Source organism: Choristoneura fumiferana, chromosome 20 (genome assembly GCF_025370935.1).
Source record: "Choristoneura fumiferana chromosome 20, NRCan_CFum_1, whole genome shotgun sequence".
NCBI lineage: Eukaryota > Metazoa > Arthropoda > Insecta > Lepidoptera > Tortricidae > Choristoneura > Choristoneura fumiferana.
Window position 1 is genome coordinate 14,074,188 of NC_133491.1, and position 24,372 is coordinate 14,098,559.

General features: G+C 38.7%; 2 protein-coding genes and 2 long non-coding RNA genes across 7 annotated transcripts; 3 read left to right on the plus strand and 1 right to left on the minus strand.

Moving 5' to 3' along the window:
• The first annotated feature begins 1,516 nt into the window (after nt 1-1,516).
• Nucleotides 1,517-7,548, plus strand: LOC141438930 (uncharacterized). Of its 2 annotated transcripts, none has more exons than XR_012452532.1 (2): nt 1,517-1,602; nt 5,948-5,997. XR_012452532.1 is itself a non-coding variant. In XM_074103006.1 (2 exons), the coding sequence occupies exons 1-2, from the start codon at nt 2,789-2,791 to the stop codon at nt 7,103-7,105; spliced, it is 1,161 nt and encodes a 386-aa protein (XP_073959107.1). In that variant the 5' UTR covers nt 2,774-2,788; the 3' UTR covers nt 7,106-7,548. The 2 variants fall into 2 exon arrangements, 1 of the variants encoding a protein (XP_073959107.1); XM_074103006.1 differs by lacking the exon at nt 1,517-1,602 and adding an exon at nt 2,774-2,791 and having other exon boundaries at nt 5,948-7,548.
• An 89-nt stretch (nt 7,549-7,637) lies between these two features.
• On the minus strand, nt 7,638-15,778 carry LOC141438931 (uncharacterized). The gene is made up of 4 exons (XM_074103007.1): nt 15,467-15,778; nt 12,041-12,181; nt 10,652-10,855; nt 7,638-8,265 (listed from the first exon to the last, which is right to left on the minus strand). Exons 1-4 carry the CDS (start codon nt 15,563-15,565, stop codon nt 7,957-7,959), a joined length of 753 nt encoding a protein of 250 aa, XP_073959108.1. The 5' UTR covers nt 15,566-15,778; the 3' UTR covers nt 7,638-7,956.
• Nucleotides 15,779-16,254: 476 nt separating this feature from the next.
• Nucleotides 16,255-18,526, plus strand: LOC141439268 (uncharacterized). The gene is made up of 2 exons (XR_012452578.1): nt 16,255-16,411; nt 18,097-18,526. It is a non-coding gene; the product is annotated as an uncharacterized lncRNA (long non-coding RNA).
• A 1,768-nt stretch (nt 18,527-20,294) lies between these two features.
• Nucleotides 20,295-23,401, plus strand: LOC141439096 (uncharacterized). Of its 3 annotated transcripts, XR_012452557.1 has the most exons (5): nt 20,295-20,484; nt 21,141-21,295; nt 22,036-22,347; nt 22,420-22,847; nt 23,169-23,401. It is a non-coding gene; the product is annotated as an uncharacterized lncRNA (long non-coding RNA). The 3 variants fall into 3 exon arrangements; XR_012452556.1 differs by lacking the exon at nt 20,295-20,484 and having other exon boundaries at nt 21,114-21,295; nt 22,402-22,847; XR_012452555.1 differs by lacking the exon at nt 20,295-20,484 and having other exon boundaries at nt 21,114-21,295.
• Nucleotides 23,402-24,372: the final 971 nt, after the last annotated feature.

Consider the following 24,372-nt stretch of genomic DNA (forward strand, 5'->3'; position numbering starts at 1 on the left):
GCTAAGTTAACTTCCTAGGGCATTAGAAGGTTAGATGTTTTGTAACTGATGTTAATACTTGCTTTACTTGATTTAGGATAACATCAAATAAAAACGAGTGTAGGGGGGGGGGAGATTTGCGACTGTGGCCTAATTTAACAGATACACTACCCGGTGACACAGTTCCACTGCCTGTTGTCGCAGTTTCTCCCGCACTCTCTGACCCCAGGGACTATTATCATAAACTAAGCACGTGCGTAGATCCATAATGCTTGCGATTCGCCATCAAGTCATACTTATGCTAATAAAGAACAAGTAGACATTGTTCGAATTATGCGCTCCAGCCAAATAAAAAGTAGACGGAACTGCGGACAACTAAAGGAGGCTGGATTTTGTTATAAAACTGGGTACGCGTTTCGCTTCTAGAATTGAATACGCGGTTAACACGGAGGGCAGATTGCTGCTTGCCGAATTGAGATTGTACCAATCAAAAGTAGTTGTCTGCTGCATGTGAAATTAAATTGACCAATGAGAATGCCTTATTTGTGACTTTAAGAGGTGTTTTCTTAAATGCATAATAAAATATGCACAAAAGGGTTTAATTTTTTTTAAGTATGGAAAAACGACACAGCATCGCAGCAGGTCGGATAATGGTCGGATACAAAGATATATTGTTCGGTCGGATATGAAGAGGATGACGTTTTTATTTTTAAAAATACCTATTTGGTTGGGTACTGGCCACTAGGAACGGACTCGTCTAAAAAAATAAGTAGGGCACAGGATCTCTATAGTCTAAGGCACAAAAGAAAAATTATAACCGGCGGGAGGGGTGACACTATTTACCGGCCCGGATAAATACCGACATGGAAATACCGAATCAATTGTTCGTGTACCTACACGCCCATACCAACTCATGTCAGTTTGACACGAGTTTGCAGGGGCGTGTACAAGAAAAATCGGTTATATACTTTTTTTTTTAACTAGCCTAAAATAGTGTCCCACTGCTGGGCAAAGGCCTCTCCTCTTGATCTCCACACCTCCCGGTTCAGCGCAATGTCAGGCCAATCCCTTGCATACGCGTCTTAATCGTCCCGCCATCTCCTTTTCGGTCTGCCTCGCCGTCGACGGCCGTGCTCCGGTGACCACTAAGTGACTGTGTGAGCCTACCTCTGTGTGTGCATATACTTACTTTGGAATTTTCTTAAAACATGTCTACTTTTTTCTAAAAGGGGCGGCAACCCACCTGTAATTCTATTTATGTTATGTATGAGTGTTCATGGGCAGTGGAGATCACTTTCCATCAGGCTCTCGCTATATATTAGATATTTTTGCCTTGTACAATTTATATTAAATTTACATACATTTGGTACGCCTTTCATCTGTTTTTGTTATCTAATATGAATTGCAAGGGGCGTACTTACTTGTTTATTTATGGAATCAGAATAATTTTATCAATCCACCGTCATTGCGATCCGCCCACAAACAATTTAATCCAGTGTAGCAAAACTTCATCTCATCTCGTCCTATATGTGTCCTAGTGTAAGCCGCAGGTTTCCTCTCAGAATGAGAGGGCTTGAGCCGTAATTCCCACGCGGACGTACAGACAGAGAACTTCATAAACAGGTCATTTTTTATTTTTTGTCGTTTTTTTTTTATTAAATATAATGACCCGGATAACTCACGTCTTAAATCGAGTTTAGCTCGACGTGTTTCGGGCTAATCTGTAGCCCTTCGTCTTCGGAGCAACGCGACTCAGTGGCTGCTGCAACGGGTCATTATATTTAATATAAGTGAGTCTCACGGTAGTTTCATGTTCATGATATTTTTTTCTCAGATTTCAATGCAATTTGGTGAATTGGTAAAATTGCTTATTCTGACTATGGTAAGCCCAATTTCACACTATATCCTACAATATTTTCCATTGAGTTACACAAAATGTATGGAAATTTCGTAACTAAACTGAAAATTTATTATAAAATGAGGAACTCAAAATAAAACAAAAAAACGACAGCAAAATAAAAAATGACCCAAACACCATTGAATTTTTCACCAGTCTGTGCATGTTTCCTTATGATATTTTCTTCACGGTAAAGCTCGTGAAATAAAATAAATTGAAATTAAATTAAATTAGATTAAATTAATAAAATGAAATGAAATTATTTTGTAAATTTCGAATCTAATTTCGCACATTACATTATCACACACAGATCTTTCTATCCTTCAGAAACTATTCCCAAGAATAATAGCAAGGCACACCGTTGTAGCGAAACACTGAGATCATGTCGCAATGTAATTAGTACTAGATATAAAAGCTATAAGCCGTGGTGGCCTAGTGGTTTGACCTATCGCCTCTCAAGCAGAGGGTCGTGGGTTCAAACCCCGGCTCGCACCTCTGAGTTTTTCGAAATTCATGTGCGGAATTACATTTGAAACTTACCACGAGCTTTGCGGTGAAGGAAAACATCGAGAGGAAACCTGCACAAACCTGCGAAGCAATTCAATGGTGTGTGTGAAGTTCCCAATCCGCACTGGGCCCGCGTGGGAACTATGGCCCAAGCCGTCTTGTTCTGAGAGGAGGCCTGTACCCAGCAGTGGGACCTACATAGGCTGGGATGATGATAAAAGCTATAAAAATATCTGATCAGCCAGTGGAACTGAACAAGAACGTATATGAGTCAACGGAACAGTTTTCTAACTTATAAAATGTCGATTATTAAAAGCAATACCTAATTGATTTATTCAAAAAAAGTATGTAAAAATAAAATAAAAACAAAGGAATTCAATGATGTGTGTATAAAGGGTTTATAAGATGGTAAACAAAAATGCCACTGTACTATTATTTGTAATAAACTAATACTAATTTTTTGTGCGATGGGGTCAAAAGGTTCTCGAATGGCGTCCGCGGACCGGGAGACGAGCTGTCGGTAGGCCTCCAACAAGATGGAGTGACGACCTGGTTAAGATCGCGGGATCGCGGTAGATGCGGAAAGCACAAGACCGGTCTGAGTGGAGAGCCTTGGGGGAGGCCTATGTCCAGCAGTGGACGTTTTTCGGCTGACATGATGATGATGAATACCATTTTTTTGTGCGAATGCGTTTTCAACTCCAAACTATTCCTAACCAGACAGGTTATTAACATCTTTATATTTGCTTTTTAAAATCCTTTATTTTTCTACCAAACCCGACGTACCTATTTAAAAAAAAAGATCGAAACTAGCTGGTCCGTTCTTGACTTATAACCTGATTTTTAAAACAAAATCATCATTATCATCATCATCATCATCATTAGGATTTATCAGGAATTTTATCGAACCAGTAACACTGCGCTATTATGTCAATTCTATGACCGATCATTTATCAAAATTGGCTAAGCCGTTACGTTGTTACAAAAGCCATAGGTACAAACATACATGCGTCAATTGTCCACTGTTTGACACTGCAATCCACTCATATACTTTGTCTTGATACAAAGCAGATAAATTAACTTAGTCATGGTCCATTAGACGTTTCCACGCCCATTTAAAAAACTGTTAGTGTTGATAGCAGCCATTGAGAACGATAAGAGTGGTGTTGAAACAGATATGGACACAGCATCAGCCCGAAGCATTAGAAAGTGGAGATCACGCAAGTTGTGTTGTGATGTGACGATGATTTGCTTGAATCTGATTTGCCGTAATGTTTTGTTCGTTTAACAATTTTAGTTAACGCATTGAAATTATTCAACGTTTCAAGATTATTTACCGTAAACTGTTATTGCGACGTATTAACGTAGCTGTAAAAACTACCTTAGTTAAGTATTAAGTTTTGTTTTGTAAATTAACAATTACCTATGGACCTCGTAGTTGTCCGAAATAAAAGTCTTTATTATTATTGTCCATACTTATACCGGGTGTGGCCTGTAATATGAGCAAATAGTTATAACATAGACCATACTCCTCAAACTGAACAACATTAGTTAAGCGACTTTTAAAAATAATTAGTTTTTTTAATTTTTATTACACTTTTAAGTTTATTCGAAGAAGCAATGTAAAGCAAAATGCTTGATGTTTGTAGCGTGACAGGCGAGTTGGGTTCTAGGATGGCGTACATTGATACCAATATTTAATTTGTATGAAAAAAGCGGAGGAAAAAAGGAAAATTCAAAGACTCCATTATTTTTAAAAGTCGCTGATCTAATGTTGTTCAGTTTGATGAGGACGATATATGTTTTAATATTTTGCTCGTATTACAGGCCACACCGGGTATTATAAATGCGAAAGTGTGTGTGTTAATGTGTTTGTATGTTTGTCCATCTTTTTGTGAATGTGTGAAACGTGATTTTTGGCATGGAGATAGTTTATGGGCCAGAGAGTGGCATAGGCTACTTTTTATCCCGGAAAATGCACAGTTACACCAGTCAGTTATCCTTGTATTGTTTCTGAATAAATAAATAAATAAATAGTTTCCGAGGGAACAGCGCGCGATAACCGAATTACACGCGGGCGAAGCCGTGAGCAAAAGCTAGTTATTATCTATTCTATTCACGGCCCCCTACTCCCGCGCTTCGTCTTTGTAATTTTTTGTCTGATACAAAAGAAAAAAATAAGTGTAAAATACCTTCTGTACTTAAATATAACAGCGGAATGAATAGAATATTTTTTTTTACCCAGAAGTCTACCAAGTTCTTGCCACCTTCATCTAATTACACTGTACATTGGTTTTTCTGAGCGTCTTGCTCATGGCATTAGCAGATCCTCTGACTACAAATACTTTCATCAAATGACAATTAACGTCACGGCAGCGCCGCAGACGCATTCCCGCAAGTCGGAGTAAAAAGTGAAGCAGCCATTTTGAAAACGAAAACGAAATTCGCTGCATTGTTGTGGTACCGTGCATTGTGATACAATGTAGTTAAGTAGGTAAATAAAAAAATAATAATTTTCAATTCAATTCAATTCAAAATATTTATTTCGGAATATTGTACTTAATGTGTTTCATTGTGCCATTAGGTCTATTATCTGAAGACTAGCTGGTCACGATTCGAATGAGCCCCGACTGTTAAACTTTGAGTTAGCTAGTTAACAGAGTGCTTGATCATTAGACTTTCTTTTCTTTCTTTTAGTATTTTTGAGAGCAGTCTAGTTTTGTGATTTTTTCATACTTTTTTATTATTTCCGTGAAAATGGTAGATCAAAAGTGTAACTCACGTATATATTTGGAATGGGGCTAATTATCAGCTTTCATTTGATACTCATATTGTTACAATGCAATATATATACTCGTATTATTTTAATTTCACCCCATATTTTTCTCGCACCCGCCATATTGAAATACCTATTATATACCACTCCGACAGTTATGACGAATCTAATAATACCTTATACCTATGTATAATGCGTCCAGCGAGGACCAAAGAAATAAATAAATTAATTAATAAACACATGATTTGTATAAACTTTTGTAATCTCTTTTTAAATCCCTTCATTTTGATACCCTACTCGATATGTTAGAATAAAAAATGGTGAAGACTCACAATTTGGCGCCAAAAATCCGCCCAATTTCTTTTTTTAAGAATTTCATGTAAGGTAAACATACGAGTGCTCGACACGCTAATTCCCAATAGAGGTCACCTTGCTGCTGTCATCTCTATTGCTAATGACATAAGATTAAAGATGCCAACTATTGGGACAGCGACGAGCACTCGTACGTTTACCTTACCCAGCGTCACTCTCGTCATCAAGACGAATCCAATGACGTGTCATTTATCAAAATCGGTTCAGTCGTTGAATTACAAGAGGACATAGGAATAGACATACGCACACACTAAGTCTCTTCTAACCTTTCTAGTCTCGTGTCTCAAATAATATCAATAATGCGGATTAAGATAAAAAACCTAGTAAATTTAACCTTTTTTGCACTCATCAGTGCCATTGAAAGGTTAAAGGTTATTTGGCACAAGCAATTAAAATTGAATTTTTCTCCTTTCCAGGTCACTATCACAGCAACTTGCGTGGCAGGAGAGCAAGCAAAACGAAAAGAGGAAGGAAAAGTAATTACAAAACGGGTTAAGAGAGAATCTGCCTTACTCATAGATAGTTTTCCCTCTTCCACCTATAAAACTAAACCAGATATCATCTACCAAAAGGTTTCAAAGACAAAATACCGAAAGCCATCGTACGGAGCTCCGAAGACGAGGTACGGACCTCCAAAACCAAAGTATGGACCCCCAAAAGCAAAGTATGGACCTCCAAAACCAAAGTATAGACCTCCAAAACCAAACTATGGACCTCCACAACAGAACTCTTATAGTAACCGAAAACCTGTTAAGAAATACAGAAGAAAACCAATCAAAGCCACCAAATACAACAAGAAGAAACTCCCCATTTCCAAATACGGACAAGTAAAAAAGCCGTACGGTGCAGCAAAGATGCCCAAAAAACCCGTGCGTCCTTACGAAGAGACTTTCTATGCACCCGAACCATTTAAGGAACCTGCAGGTTTCGGTGAACCTCCTAAAGATCTTGGGAAAAAATATGTTCAGCCACCGCAGCAAAACTACGCCGAACCGCCTGTAGACTCGTACGGAATACCTTTAAAGGCTGTCAACTTCCCTACGACAGAACAATTCAAAAGCGACAGCTATGATAACATAGGCCAGCAGTACCAATCCTACCAAAGCTATCAACAAGACCTCAACGTAGACAACATAAACTCATACACCAAAAACTTTCCAATTTACGCTAAACCTGACCCAGAATTTGAAGAGTACCGGCCAAAATACCAAGCTGTTAAGTTAGATTCATACTCAGACGTGTATAAAAACACCTTCTTTAACTCGGACCTAGGCAAACAAAAATCGAAGTATCATTTCCCACACAGTATTCATAAGAATAAACCGTGGAAATCTCGCGCCAAACCTGGGACTGGTAATGACCATATCGTGGTCGGTGGGCAATATGCTGAGCCACCAGGCAGGCTGGTCCGACAATCCCTGCCAAGTGGCCCAATTTACGATGAGCACGACAGCACTTACGCCGACTCTGAAGTAGCTTCCTCAGCTACTATATCACCTTACGTCAACTACAAACACAGCAATATGGCTTTTAGTCCGCAGAATCTGAACGACGCTTTTAGCTTAAGAAAATAAATTTACTCGTAATTAGGGAATGTATGTGTTTGCTGTCTTATGTGGTGTAGCGGACTCTGAAAATAATCTCATCTTGGAAAGATATCAAAGTAATGAATAGTATTATATCTAATGTTTCGGAGCAGAATGGTGAATCATTTTTTTTGTTTTGATATCGTAATCTTGTCTTAAGACTGTTGTGCAATAATGTGTGTTTGTGAACGTGGGTAAAGCGGCAATTACTCTGCGTCGTTCACCTAATGCGGTCGCCGAACTTGTTTCAAACTACTTCGACGAACGACCGTCGCCTTTACATTAGTCTGTCCGTCTACTACGGCGGCCATATTAAGACGGTGCCAGCTGTCGCTCGCCGCATGCAGCATACGGCGAACGACTCACGTGTAATTGCCGCTTAATATTTTAAGATGGTAAAATTTATAGCAGTAAGACTTGTAATATTAATAAACCAAAATATTTAGAAGCAATTTTATTTGTCACCGTTGCCACTCACAGAAATACAAAAACGAACGACAAATGAAATGAAACAAATAAAAAACAGATTAAACGATCACTATATTATCAGAAGCTTATGCAAACAATCTATCAAAAGCTTACGACGTTACGTCTTAACACACAATATCACAAAACCATAGTAAACTATATTAATCTAAAATATGTTGTCGCCGTATCATTGTATCCACACACTCTTGAAAATTACTGATGACTTACGATCAATGTAACATTAAACACGGATAATATTTCGAATAACCCGAAACTGCATTGTCGAATTCACGCGTGTTACTGCTATCGTCGTTAGGGACTATCAGGGCCTGTACAATAACTACAATAAGTCATAAACTTTGCTTAATTAATCATCGTCCGTTTTTTGTTTTATCTGGCGCCCGTACTGCGAGCGCGTTCCGACTGCGACCGTGTCTTTTCCTTCTTGCGTTACCACAAGCTGCCCTAGCGGCCTCGCAGGCGCAGTGAGCAGCTTGCTTAGTAGCGGCGCACTCGGCGCACGCACATTGCAGTTTATGCTGGAGGTGAGCCAGCCGCGCTCTTGCTTCTGATAGGTTATGGCACTTCTCTTGTAGTCCAAACTTCGTCTTTTCTAGCACGCAGTGCGCAGATTTCTCCTGCTGCAGCGCCAGTTGCGTCGCCTGCACCATGAGTTTGTGCTGTGGAAGAATTTTGATGGTAGTTAATTCAAAATAGAAAGCTTTTAGAGGTGTCTCATCTGAAGCATTCCCTAGCAATATAGCAATAAAGCAACCACATCGAAGAATGGATAACGGTTGGGGGATATAAGTCCTCGAGTGGCGACCACGAACCGGAAGCGTTGGCAAGGCCTCTCACTATATGAACTGACATTGCGAGAGTTGCGGGGTACCAGTGACTACAAGTAGCGAGTTGACGTTCATTGTGGCGATCAAAGAGGTAAGAGGCCTTTGTTCAGTGGACGTCTTCCGGCTGATGATAATGATAACAGTCAGGTTACATGTTTACTTTCTCGTGTAATATTTACTAAAGTTATTATATTGCAAGATAATGGTAGCATGGGCTGCTAATTAACCGCTGTGTGGCGATAAATGGAAATCAGCGGACAGCAGGCCAGGCAGCAGCGCGGTGAGCACAAGCACACAAGCTGTGTCACAAGCTCTGCTACCCACTTTTCTGTCTGCTGACGTCCAATTCACGACCTGAGAGATCACCAGGCCGAAGGTCACCCATATTCGGGGCCGAACCGTTATGCTAAGTGACGTAATTGTTACTTGCTCCAACCTGGGTTGGTTGGGTAGCGCCAACATAAATATTATACGAGTATATTGTGACAGATTAAATGTTGGTTGTTTTTTCGGTAGGTCTGACCGTCAAGTAGGCTCTATTTTCCTTGCTCTACCTTAATTTATCTTGTAGATCGGAAAACGCAGTCACTCTAAGCATCAGGTGACAATAGGCGCAAAACATCTAATAAAATTTATCGAATCGCTGATTGTGCACCAGTGCCATTATTTCGATTCTGTATGGATATGAACCTAAACTTTACCACTGACATATAACTTGTTAATTGACTTACGTAAGTATGGGCTAGTCATTAACCCTTTAACCGCCATTATCTGAATTATAAGACACAAAATTATCCAGCTCATTTCGCCGCAGTCTTATAATTAAGACAAAATGTAGTTTCTGTGTAGGAGGCGACACGGACACGTACGAACGAAAACGTGTTGGCGGTTATAAGTTTAATTAATACCCAGGTAAGGGCAAGTAGGTAAGCAGTATTAAAAAAAAAACAAAATGTTGTGTCAAGCGTTTATTGAAGCGAACTAATGAATTTTGACAGTTACATACTTTCACCACCATTCTTGTGATTAATATCGTCATTTGCAATGGCAACTTTTTTTGGTCAACTGTTTCCAGCACACAGGCAAACAAGTCACCGTCGTGGTGACGATGATAAAGCAACACAGCGACATGCAGATCATTTTGTTATATTTTACAATAAACGGACTTTCCGAATAAACTTGTCTCCGACTCTTCTACCAGTCCAGACCTTAAAAAGAGAAAAAGATTCACGAAGTGCCTCGTCAGCTGTTCTTCAACAATCACTACTGAATATTCGTTACTTCATGAAACCTTGCCTGAACCTAAATAGGCCGAAATTGTTGAAGAAAATGATGATCAGTTCCAAACATTTCCAGGCCTTGAGAACTTCAGGAGATTGTTTTCGGCACACTAGCCATTTTCGCACTTGCCGCTCAGAACATAGTTTTTCGACAAGACATCTACCTGGGATAGATTCTTCTTCTCCCACCTCACTTGAACGATTCTTTATGGCAACACACACGCGATATTGCTGGTTTTGATTCAATAAACATAATTAATTATGAAATAACGCCAGTCATTTCGCAATATGATACACAGTACAAACCAGTAACCAATCTTCAAACCAAAACGATAACACTCATCCAAGTCCCTGTCCATACGTACCCATCATGAGGTTGACAGTCAAAGATAAAAGAGGTTGGAAAGACCAGATTTTCGCCCGAACCTGCGCCGTTTGTTGTTACTTCTGTACCCCTGTTCCAGGGTGCGTACGGTTGTCTTAGCTCAAATTTGCGCCGTGTCATATGTTTCAGGCTGCATTTCTACCAGAGATGTGCGATGATATATTGCGAGGGATGTCTTTTGAACCAACAGAAACCCTTCATTTACCCATCCTCGCACAGCACCGCTCTGGTGGAAACAGCTGAGCGTAGCGAGGCTGGGTAAATTAAGCGGCCCTTTTGGTTAAGGAAAAACACATCCTTGCACCTCTCTGGTTAAAACGTAGTCTTAATCCCTGACAACCTTTCCAATCCCTTTTTTAAATGGTTTCGATAGTGATTGTGAAACGTGCGTTTGTGCCACTTCGAAGCAAAATGCGTATCCATTGGCTACATCTCGCATGTAGATGTACATTTTGCGTTCTGTGCATTTTGCTCCTAAGCGGTTTGTAAGAGCACAAAGCCAGCCTTGCTTTACACTGGTTACTGAGTATACGACACCCGAAAGCTTCCTCACCTGAGCAGTAGCCTGTTGCGCAGCAGCGACCGCCGCAGCGACAGTCCCTTGCTGCTGGTGCACCGCGGCAGTGTTCTCGGCGACCACCGCTTCGGCTTCCTTTACTTCTTGCTGCAGCTGCTCGACCACGGCTTGCTTGCCAGCCAGAGCCGCCTCCGCCGCCTTCGCCGCTTGCAAAGCTTTCTCTGCGAGTTGAGTTTTTACCTGAAATTATAAAATACAATACAATGACTCTATATTTTACACTACAAACAGTAAAGCGAAACAGACCAATGAAAGACACAGAGAAATAAACTAACCAACAAAAAGTTGAAATTTTTTTATAAAAAGAAATTGAAGCGTTCGTTTAGGAATGTCTCCAAGACGAACGCAAAAAAATAAATAAATCGGTTCATAAATCACGGAGTTCTGAGGTAACAAACATGAAAAAAAACATACAACCGAATTGATAACCTACTCCTTTTTTGAAGTCGGTTAAAAACCCCTGATATTGTCACTCCAAAGTTTAATATCTCAAAAAAGGCAGAACCGATTTTGATAAAACATATCTAATTTAAGAGCTACGGTGCCATAGACAGACACACATAGCGGTCATACTTATAACAGCCCTCTTTTTGCATCGGGGGTTAAAAATAGAGATAAAGAAAGATGTCAATGGCATATTCGTATTATTTTGCTCTGATGTTTTTAGTAGGCGTTTTACCTGACTGTACTGCGGGAATACATATAATGGTAATTCATCATTTTTTAACATATTAATGGATCGCAGTTTTCATTGAACATCAATCCTTCGCCTTAGGAACTTAATACAAATCTGTGCTTATCATTTTTAGCAGCTAGTGCAAGTTATTAAAACGCATTACAAATATTAAAATTTCAAGATGCTTTGAAATCGTAAAAATCTGCAGTAAAAAGTAAAATGACTCTTTTAACACAACTTGAAACGCTGACACGGTCTGGACACGTTTCGAACTATTTACTAGTTCATATTCAAGGCTAGAGTTAATAGGCTGTACTGAACCAGTGAGATATGCCTTTGGCCTCACCTGCACTTTCCATCAACAACGGGTCAATAACGGGTCAGATTTGTGTAATCTCATCATCATCCCAGCCTATATACGTCCTACTGCTGGGCACAGGCCTCCTCTCAGAATCAGAGGGCTTATGTAATCCAATACAATTAGTACAATGTAATTCTTGTCTCTTTCATAATCTCGGAAAAACAGCTCCGACGATTTCGATTAAATTTGGTATGTGGGAGTTTTCGGTGATGAAAAATCGATCTAGCTTGGTCTTATCTAGAGAAACGCTTGTTATCGAGTTGTAGCCCGAGCAAAGCTCAGTCGCCCAGGTACTTTTTTTTTAAACATGTAAAAAGAAATAGCTTACCATATGCGCGGCCTGAGCGCCTGCCGCGTTTTGCGCCGCCTGCGCCGCCTTCGCCTCCGCAGCCGCCTTCTGCGCGATGCTCGACGCGCACTTACTCTTGCAATCCCGCGTCGCCTCGCGCACGCGCAGACTGCTTGGCACCTGGAGTCGGATCAAATGAATATTAGTGTCATCATCGGGTACATATCGGCTCGCATCCTTATTAAAAGTCCGAATGTAATGTTTGTCAGAATGATCGTTTGTCATAACTCTTTTTTCTCTGAATCCAATAATTGTTCAAAAGTGTTATAATATAAAACAAACCTAATCTAACTTATAGTTTTCTAAAAATGACCATTAAAAAATTTAAGGAAAATTTATGCTTCCAGTGGGAAAAAAATTATGACAAACGATGTTTCGGACAAAAATTACAGTATAACTTGCGAAGAGTACCAACCTATTGGTGCTAGCGGTACGCCAAAACTATTTTTTTCCCTTACAATAAAAAGATGACGTCATAACTTCTCTCCTTCTTTGTTTTTTTTTCGTGCTACGTGTCAAATTAATTCGCATGGCCTAAAGATCAATCGTTCCGATTTTCATGCTTTTAACACCATTTGCAGCATTTTACTGATTTCGGGGTGTACCGCTAGCACTATATGCGAACTTTGGCGTTCCCGTCATCATAAATATATTTACGGGGGTCCCTCTCTGTTTCAGCACAAACTGCCTTCAGTCTGGTAGTGATAGACTATCGATAATTATATATTCTGTAATAGTATCGTCTACATTATGTCAATATAATAAACTTAATCGATACTATCGAAAATTGAACAACTATTGATAGTCCAAACTAACAATAGCATAGCGACTTACAAGGATTGATTCTATAGACATACTATCGATACTATACGAGTAGGATACAAATCATTATTAATAAAATAGTATTAGGTAGGTTTATTGGATTACTCCTATCAATATCCTAACTGATTTTCTGCAATCTTTAAGTCCCCGGGCCCTTTTTTCTAATTAAGAAGGGCACAAACGAATAAGAATTTAACAGTTCACTCACTACGGATGGGCGATGCAGATTTTAGCCCTACCTATTACCATGAAGTGCCCAAGACCCGGAAGCTTCAAGTGTGGGACCTATCGGGATCGGTTAAAGATAGCCCTGGCAATTCCGACATTGACACCATTGGGCAGCGGGGTGGTGAGCGTTTTGTCTGTTCATTGCGTGTGCCAGGTTACCACTGTAGAGCAGCGCCTCTCGGCCGCGCGCAATGAACAGAGAGCAGGCTCGTCTTTCCGATACTCACGCTGCCCTCTTGATTGAAGGTCGGATGGACTGAGGCCAGTGAATTAGCGTTGGAGGATGCAGCATTGCCCCACGCCATACCATGTAGTCGCGAGCTAGTATCAAATGATCGTAAACGCAGCTAGTCTACAGCATCAACTAATCCTAAAATAATTATCATCCCAGCCTATATACGTCCCACTGCTTGGCACAGGCCTCCCCTCAGAATGAGAGGGCTTGGGCAGTAGTTGCCACGCGGGCCCAGTGCGGATTGGGAACTTCCACACACCATTGAATTGCTTCGCAGGTTTGTGCAGGTTTCCTCACTAGCTGCTGCTAAAATCATCTGGACTAAAAAGTAACTCGTCAGAAATCAGTTCGACAAAATATCAACTTGCCCAAAAATAACTGCAATGGACTCAAAGTCAAAGTCAAAGTCAAAATATCTTTATTCAATTTAGGCTATAACTTATGAATGTCAAATCTACCACAAACCTCTGCTGAATTCAACGCAGGGTATTTAACACAACTTTAAACACAGTAGGTTCGCTATTTGAAGATCGCTAATGCGGATCGGAATTGTCCATGATATAATCATTAGTTTGATATTAATGTCTTCAGATCTGAATTGTATCCGTTTCATTTATAATAGCGTATGCAATTACTTTTTAGCCAGTATACTCTATAGATAATCGTCTTAAAATCATCTTGACAAATTCGCAATGCGGTTAAAAAGTAATTGGTCTAAAAAGAAAAGACAAAGTAATTTTCTGACGAGTTGCTTCATTGACGAGTTACTTTTTAGCCAAGTTGCCATTTTATCCAAATGATTTTAGGACAAGTTGATGCTGTAGACCAGCTGCGTTTATGACCATAGTTGCCCGTAACGCAATCCGTAGTTGCCTTGTGTAGATAACTGAGTTAATGTTACGCTATGGCGCAGTATTACGATTATAGTAAACAAGTCATGGCACCTTGAACTGGTCTATAGCCTCACAGGCGGATAATTAAAAGCTTAAATCTATAGAAAAACAACATAAGCAGACCTACGAAGTAGTTAAATTGTGCAACCGTACCTTTTCATTCTTAGAAGAGGCTTATACTCAGCAGCAGACACTACTATACTTGGTTTGGATAGGTATTTAACTAATAAACAAAACAACGTCAATTGGTGTCTTAAATATTGAAATTCCCCATTAAAATATCTAAACATTTACATTTCTGTATTGAAATATACTAGTCTAGTTTGTATTACAATGATAGATATGTAAAATGTTTAATATCCTTGAATGTACCATATCTGGCAGCTGAAGTTTGTTTACAATCATTTAGTTAGGTAAATACCTATCCAAACCATGTATACACCTATGTAATTGTAGTCGTGTCATAAAGATAGGTGAAATAATATGACGTAATGATGCCCGTAAAATTACCTATCGCCTGCCTTTCTATCCAGGACTCACTAACTGAATATTTAAATATCTAAAAGCCGTTTAATGCTCCTCAAAGATTATTTCCTTACATTCTAATCTGCTCAGTAGTTCCTTTGAGAAGCATGTGCTCTAGAAAGGGGTACTATTTTTATTTAAACAATCGTGTGATACAGAAAAAGATGTTCAAAAACATGTCACTACAACTTTTAGCTAAAATAGAGAACCAAGCGTATTTTGCTTATCCAAGATCACAATTGTACTGAATGCAACCCTTTCTGAATCTCTATATTTGCAACAAATTGTTTTCAGTGGTTAACTTCGTAACACGAAGTAGGAAATTAGATATTTAGGTTTTTGGAAATGTTATTATGTACATTAAAAGAAGTTAGGATATTGTTGGCGCACCTAAACTTAATAAAAAGGCACCAAATTGGAATCTCTAGCCTCATGTGACATATTATGTCGAAGAAAATGACAACCGTATACTTTTCACAACGGAACAAAAAGGGCAAAGTGTTTTGTGTGTGTGCTGCTACCTGCTACCTACCGCGTCCGGAGCATGACTTTCGGTTGTGTGAGCATAATTATGACGTACCTTATTACTATAATCATTTGCTTTTCCATTATAATCGCCTTTTTAGCACGCATGACATTTTATTTCTCTTTTTATAGGCACTAGTTCTGCGTGATATGCAACTAGTAAAATTATCGATATACCTGCTTCGGGGACTGTGCCAACTGACTCTTTGGTGACCTTCTGTCAGGGGGGAACGCCCCCACCGACACAACCACGAGGATCAACACACAAAGTCTCATACTAACAACTTTTACTTAATACACTGGCAATAACCTTGCCAAAGCATCTCTAAATAACTACATTGGATACATATTTTATTCACAGAATGGTGGATGTGTTTTTTTAAAGGATTTTAGCACAAACAAATCACTATCAGGTGGTCTGACAGCTTGACACTGAAAGGACATTAAATTAGAAAAAGAACATCACATTTCTGTCGTAGTCATGTCAGGCTATGACTATGGCATGAAGTTTATATTTTCGATATATTGCCGTTTTTATTATTAGCATGGACAATATTTTCTTTTTTACTAGTCTAGCGTGAAACTTGCATGAAATCCTATGGTAAAAACTGAGCGTGAAACTTGCAAAAAAGGGAATTTTATCTTAATAAAACATAAATTTTTAATAAAACGAAAATGATAAGCATTTTTTTTAATATTAATTAAGTCGGTACCTGACCATTTCTTGACCGTTCCTGAATTATAATCGTAAGTTAAACCATGCAATTAGTAACTTAGCAATAGTTTTGTTTGTAAACTTTTCTTTCTACGTGTTTATTTTTAGTTAAAAAGTGATGAATGAGATAACCCAAGTTTCTGATCGGGACTTAAAAACTCTCTTGCCAATAAAAAGGTTTCTAGTGACGCAACTCTGGCATGATAGACGTTTTAGAAACAACATTTTCAAACGTTGACAGTTATCTGAACATCACAAGTGTACAAACTTGTCATGGCCTAATTTTTGAGAAAAATAATGAGGAATTCAAGCAATATGTTAAATTATGTGTGACTTTGTTGAAAAGGCGCTAACCTGCCTTTAAATAGCTAAAATAAAGCTATTTCGAGGAAAACTCATAACACAAGGTAATTGATGATTTACTATAAGGCGCTAGCTATTCATTCTTTCAATCTAAACCCAACATGTAAAATTTCATCTAACACATGCAGATAAATATTACCAAGTTATTTGCCTTCCTGGAAGTGACGTTGCATAAATTTAAAGATGTTGGATGTGTCATTGACAAGCAAACAAATGTTTCTGTCACTGACATGATTCAGCCAAAACATAATATATTCGTAAACCTTATAGTATATTGCAGACTGTGTCAGCAATGCTTAGAGAATATACAACGTTTGTGATGATTGCAAGCTAATATTGGAGCAACATACTCACATAACGCGAACTTTCAATGCATGTTGTTTTAGGATGCACTTAGGAATCATCCTAAACGGCCATCGATGGCTTGATGCAGCAATGCGGTTTCATTGTGCATTAAAATTGCTGCTAGTCGTAAAGCATAATAACTGTAAATTCTAGTGCTAGTACTAGCGCTGTGCTAGTTTTAGTCTTAGTTTTAGGTGGTACTTATGGAGCCAAAATAAACCTTTCTTTTTTTTCTTCTTTAAATTAGGAATTTACGTAGATATTAGTATTTCGCAAGCAATAGGAAATTAGGACGGTGCTGTAGAAAAAGGAATTTTGTCTCTTTAACCCTTTCGTTTCGGCAAAGTTGTACCAAAATCTACCCAATATTCTAGGCTACGTAAAATGGTATCTGATCCTCAATCCTGTAAGTAGGCAAGTTAACTAATTTACAGAAATGATGCTCTTCAGTCTGAAAGGTGACTTAGCTCTGATAGGTAAACGGCTTTTCAGAGCCAGTAGACAAGATAACATAATTTTGTATGATAAAAACATAGTTGGTAACATTGCATAACTAGGTATATCAAGTAGATGTAACTAAAGATCAAGAGTACAGGATGTTAGGCAGTTGTCTCACCGCCAGCGAGGAAACGATTGGCTATCGACTATTTTCTCGCTCAAGACAAAAGATATAAGATCCTGTGGAAGTAAAAGAGACACATATATTAATAGTTGATCGCTGGCTGTTCATACTGTCGGCGAGAACTCGCTCTTACATCTTTTGTCGCAGCGACAAGAGCTATAAAACTCGTTGAGCTATAGATACTCGCTCAGCGATATCAGCTTGGCGGCCGCCCCGCACTAGCGAGTCGAGTGGAGCGAGTAATAGCCTGTCGCCCGTCGAACACTCGCTTACAGCCAGCGACAAAACTACACTCGCTTCTCGCTGCTCACCCACTTGTTTCTAGTTACTCGCTCTACTCGCTTCTCGCTCATCGTCGGCGGTGGGACAAGTGCCTAATGTGTCCGGCTATAGTAGCAGTGGCCGTATTGTCTAACACGTGCTCGTGATCTCATTCTCCGTACGTAGACGATAAGGCCTCAAGCTGTGGTGACCAAAATTTTAAAACTTGTATATTCCACTACCGGATAAGAGAGCTCATCGCACGAAACGAGTCAACTCGTCAGAGCCCGTTTCCACTTGTCGGGTGTCGGAAAATCATTTCTATAGAAAATCGGTATTGGGCGAGTGTGAATAACTAGCTTTATATAAAATGTTCTGCCACTGGAACACCCGATTAAAATCCGGACCCCGATCTGTCAAGTGGCAATCAGCTCTCAGCCGGAAAGGGTTAACATTCCTGATTTAAAAGTTAGTGATATAAAATCAACAACTCTTCCACAGGCTCACTACGGACTCCTGTGGCTCCCAACAGCCATTGGTCCAGTGAAAAATGATTTGCCTTTCTTTGTACGCCCTGATCGCATCCGCCACATTCCTAGCCTGCGTGCCCGTCTGCTACCGCCAGTTTGAGATGAACAAGTTCATCAAGTGCCTCAAGAAATAACAACTTATTATGATAATCTGCATATCATGCATCACAGCCCTTTTAGCCGCCACATGTATAGCATGTGGACCCCCTATATTCGAGAAGCTGTTGAACTGCTCGCATTGCAAAGAGCAACCGGCGAAAGCGACTTCAGGCCCGAGCAAGGAAGCTGAAGGCGTGCCCCTCAAGTCATGCAGGAGTCCGTGCTGTCCTAAAAGATCTGGATCTATAAAGTGAATCTGTGTCTCTTAAGTTTTTGATTTAGTAAATGTAATTTGTACTGAACTGTTGTTTGAGTCTCCACTCGTCGTCTATGTGCATCCCACTGCAACAGGCTTCAGAATGAGAGGGCGAGAGGGAGAGAGGGGAGAGGTAATTTACGTAGGCGTAACGCAGATTAACCTCTTCACCGCCACAGTCATCCAGTCGTGAAAGCTAATGGAATATCTTACACGCAACGGTCATCAATACATGACCAACATTCAACTCGAAATTTTCTGCAATGGTATAAAAACAAGTTGATTTGTCGCTGGTTTTTCTGTGGCGTACAGAGCACGTCACTTCGTTTTTGTGGCGGTGAAGAGGCTAAGAAATTCACACATAATTTAATTTCTTCCTCAGTATGTTCAGGTTTTCTCACGATGTTTTCCTTCACAATAAAGCTCGTGGGAAATATAAAATATAGTCTCGCACATGAATTTCAAAAAACTAAGACGTGCGAGTCCGGATTTGAACCCACGATTCTCTGCTTGAGAGGCCGTAGGTCGAACGTCGAACCACTTAGAGCACTACGTCTGTTATAATTTGTATAGTCAACATCATAAGTGACAAAGAGTATTGATAAGTGATCACTTTTGTACCTTGTAGCTTTCAGTCGGTAAACAATTTCGTAGGGCTTTTCAAACATGACGTTATAATGACAAGGTACAGTCGAATTCATAAACTTGTGAGCGAAAATTTGATCACAAAAATATCTGAACACGCTTCTACGCCGTTAACAATAGAGTCGTGTTCAGATATTTTTGATCAATATTTTGCTCACAAGTTTATGAACTCGACTGTACAAAAGTGATAACTTATTTATGACGTTGACTGTACCTACACGGAGTATAATTATTGTAATTATTTTATTTCCATCATCATAGGATCATAGTTTAAGAAAAACGAGCCTCAAACTACTCTTTTCTCAAAGGGCCGGCAACGCATCCGTAACTCAACTTACGGGTGTCTAGGGGCGGCGGTGATTGCTTTCCATCAGGTTCATCATTTTATCAGCCGTAGGACGTCCATTGTTAGACATAAGCCTCCCCCATAGAACTCCAATTGCTTCGGTTAGAAGTGGCCTGAATCCACCGTGAACCCGCCTTTTTACGAGTAAATAGGCCATCTGAGTGTATGAAAAAAACGTCGCAAAACTGACATTTTTGGGGACATTTTTTTAAACTATCGGAATCGATTCTGAATAGAAAAAACCATAATTTTGTCTAAAATTTAAAAAAAAACAGAAAGGGTAAAAAAAATTTAAAACGCCCGTACTCTCTATAGGTATATTGTCACAGGCTGCCTTGTATAAAAGTTAGTACAATAATTCACAGTAGTTTCTTCGGTTTTCTTCGCAAGTAGTTTATAGTTAAAGATACGTTCAAGGAAACTAAATCACGCACGTACATACCAGGGTGGAACCTTTGTGCTACTAATGTCACGTTGACATCCCATACATTTTATCAGAGAAATCATAGCGAAATTGATTATGAAAAGGTTCCACCCTGGTACGGGATCCAGTTTCCTTGACCGTACAAGCGAAAGTGTTCCTGCAAATAATCATACAATACGACGATCAGTGATCAGATAGAACATTGTTAGTGAGCCTGAGTGTGAATCTTATGGTCAATCCTCTATCACGGCAGGTAATAATACCTGCCGTGCCGTTATTCATAAGAATATTTTTTTTGTTTATTAAAATCTATGTCAAATAAATCTATTCCATTATATGAAATTAAATTGCTATGAAATAAAATCGTGATTCTTACTACTGGCAACACACGTAGTAATCGTAAATTTGAAGTTCAAAGGTAGAATGGAACGAGCAAACTTTGAATCTGATGCAGATGCAAGTATTAAATCTCAATGGAGTAACGAGAATTTTTGAACAGCATGAAGTGAATTGTATTTGTTTTCAAGAGCAGCTTAAGCTGAAGTTAAAGAGTGAAATGAGGATATGGATCTGTAAAACGTGTAGATCGGTAAGTTCACCTTGTAAGTTTCGAAAATCAGACAGGTCGGTATTTAGAGACCTGTCATGCCTGTCATAGAAGGTAAAGATAAGGCTAGAAAACCGTGAACAGTTTTTGAAGAAATTAGATGGACAACAATGGACTTTAGAATTCGTTGCTTGTCTTAATGAGAAAGAAGTATAAATAGAGGAGCTGACGATGTTAATGTAACTGAACTGAGCAATATTAACGCCAAAACTGAGAATAATGAAAGAGCAGCTCAAAGGCATCACTGTAATAAGTGAATTTGCCTTTAGTAAAAAAATATAGGTTTTCAAGATGTAATTTGTATAAATATGAATACATTCAACTAGCATTCAATTAATTAAGAAGTGCTTAGATCTTGAATAGTATGAAATTTTCATGAGCTCTTTCAGTCCTCTCTGTTTTGGCAATAGTTTTAGAAAGAGCCTGTAAAAATGATGATGATAATGTTCATTGGACCCATTGAGGAAAGAAGGGAAAGGATCTTTGCTTTCTACTCTTTATAGATGTGTGAATGGTAATTTAACCTTTTGTTTATCGTAAGTTCTACTTGCTTTCCCCTGCTCTATGCCTCCTTGACATTTGACAAGCTGTAGAAAAACAAAATTTGAATTTAGAAACAACTGTCACCTCAATTTTAGGTCCCCAATGTGAAAAGTCATGGTAAAAATAATTAACAAACAATATGCGTAAATTATTGTGGAACTGCGCTAGGATAATCTTGATTAGTGGATTATCTTTTGGCGTTTAAGGAATGAAGATTGCCAAAGAGTGAGCACCTTTTGGAGGCTTGCTTGTAAGTATAAGATGAATGTTTCTGCAGTAGTATTGACACTCGAGAGCTTGCTGTATGACATGTTAAGACGTCTTGCTCCAAGCTTAGGTCAAAATAATACTGATGTGCTTGCATTAACCGGTTGTTTATTCTTATTGTTGAGGATGTACTGACATTAAAAGTGTCTTCTCTGTCTGTGTTTAAGAGTGTCAATACTATGTTGTTTTTCTCATCTTACCTTTTGAAATTACTCTGAAGAACTGCTGGAATGAAGTTAAACTATAAAGTGATGGGAGTAAAAAATGTTCCAAATTCACTGCAGGTTGACCTGTCAAAAAGTTGAATGGAGCAATTTTGCTCTCAAAACACGATTAGATTACAATCACAAATTACATATGATATCTATTGGTTATTTTCGTCAGAATCCCTGATTTCTATTGTTGTTTGTTATGGAGTCTTTAGTACTGTAACATAAAAGGAAAACTTACTTCAAAAATATTTTTCTCAATTTTGCCCGGGTGTATGTTGAGTGTTCCAAAAACAGAATGCTGGTCTTGTATTTAGTTCAACCCTTAAGTCTTTTATTTCTTTTTTCGGAATAGTCAACTAGAAAACCAACTTCTGTGACATTCAGTGATTGGCTCTGCAGAATGAGAAGAAATGTTCTGGATTATCGCTAATGTTTAATCAGATAAGCTTCTTTACCTTTTGATTTGTTTACATTCTTTCGTCTTCCAAATATACTGTCTTTGTTGTTTCAGATACGTTCTTACTGAAACCGGAACACCAGACAATTACAGTAAACATGATACAACTGGGTTGCTACTGCATCCCAATCTCAGCTAACCTTTTAACATTATTTGGCATCTTATTCTGTGTACCTCTAGTATCTGAAAAAATAATACGAGCAATGAAAAAGTAGTATCCTGAATTATATCACGTCTTGAAAATTAACTGGGTTTCATTTCTTTATCATTTACTGGAGTTGAAACAGAACCTTTACTTTGCATTTTCTGTGACGTGGCAAAGAAGATAAATGAAATAAATTTGATTTTGAATATTGAATGCTAATGGTATGCGCATGTTAACACCCGTATCGTCGGCATCACTCACACTTATTCTAGTAGCGTTTTCATTTGTTTCAGGTGCAACCGGGCAGAGTGGTCTCCTATGATTTGCCTGTCCGCCTTGGGTTTCATAAGCGGTGCCTCTTTGCTCATTTGCTTTCCTCTGTACTTTCGCATCTTTCGAAACAAGTGCTCCTGTCCTGTTGCGCCCTTGTGCCCCGAATGCGGCATGCCTTACTGACTCGACACCAGAGTTGTCATTTACGGCGCTGAGGAGCCGAGGTTAAAGATGATCTGCATGACATGCGCAACAGCGATCGTGGCTGCGGGATTGATAGCTTGCGGACCAGTTTTTTGTGAAAAGTTTTTAAAGTGTTTCTTTCAATCTGCGAAGAAATGATTTGGTGTATTCGAAATTGTCCAGTAATGTAATAAACTTGGCCTGTGGAAAATGCTGTCTTATTCTTTCGAGTAGAAGATTCAACAAGTTTGGTCCCCTTCTTCTGGTAATTAATATTCATTATTTTTATGAGACTAAACTTGCATTCTATGAAATACTATATTCGGGTGTTTGTCATCGCTCAATTCTCATATTATGTTATGTCTCTACGATGAAATACTGCTTTCAAATATAAACCAGCCCATTTTTTTTATTCCACTTAGATAAATGCCTATGATACTTCAACCTTCTCCTCTTAATTATGTCTTTACTTAAGAAATTGCAGTTTTCTCGAACGGGACGCTCTGTTTCATAACTAAAGAGCTAATTTTACCAAAGAATTTACTGTCTGCAATATTTTTTAAACACTTTTCTCCTGTCTTTCCAGATTCAAACCCAGTGGATCACAGTAGCATGCATCAGTAACATACCTGAACGCTTTTGGAATCGTCAAGCGATGATTTGCATGACATTATGCACGGCAGCAGTCGCGGCTAGTATGATCATGGTCTGCCCTGTGATATGTGACAAGGTGCTACGGTGCCTCAGAGAGGCGCAAAGTAAGAAATAACTGGTTTATGTCTATTAATTTTTATACCTAATACATTTAACTAAAGAGGAGTTGTTTTCTTTCGAATAAATTTAAAACTGTTCGAAAACTTTTTAAACTCAATTTCAATAGAATTGACAATCCTGTAGAAACACTTCCAGCCAACTAATATGAACACAGGGTTGCTTTGGTCTTAATGATGTGACTTTTATTCTTTTTGATTCCTTTTAGATTATAATCACATCAATAAAGGACATACTACTTATTAAGTTAAAGTTTATTATTAAGTTAAAATGTATAGATTTTTTTTAGATTCTATTGAAATTTAGTTTATATCAGGCTAGATATTATTTAGGGTATGATTCCATAGAATCAAAATGAATCCGACGTACATAATTTAGTAGTTTTCGGGGTAAAAAAAAATATTAGGGCTAGTACAGACGGACTGCATTCCAACTGCAACGTAACTACTGCCAACTGCCGATTGCCCATACATTTAAATTGCAGTCAGAGTGCAGTTGTTCCAACTACAACCGAACTGCAATGAGAAATGTATGGGCAGTCGGCAGTTGGGGTGACGTTGCTGTTGGAATGCAGTCAGTCTGTACTGGCCCTAAGGGAGTCAAGTTAAGTCGGTATTAAGCTCTTAAAACACACTTTCCCTAAAAGTGCACTTTCTGCAACACGACGACTCTCAACACGTACTTTCTCAACTAGGGAACGTTCTTTTGCCCAATAAGATAACGCTTCTCCTGGCCCCGCTAATTTATATAAGCTAGCTCAAAATGAATATATATATTGTATTAAAGGATGAATTTTAAAACGAATACTATTTTTAACGACTTCAATTGATTTTTTACCTTATTGTAAACGTAGTAAGGTCAAATATTTATGTGGTCGCTATATGCACTATGCCTGGAAAAAGGTTAAATTTCCCAAAGAATACGATTTTCTAAAAGGAACGCATTCCAAAATTGTAAACGTTTGTGAGACGCCCGTTTATACAAGATTAAATTTTAAAAGTGTTTCAAGCTTAATTAAT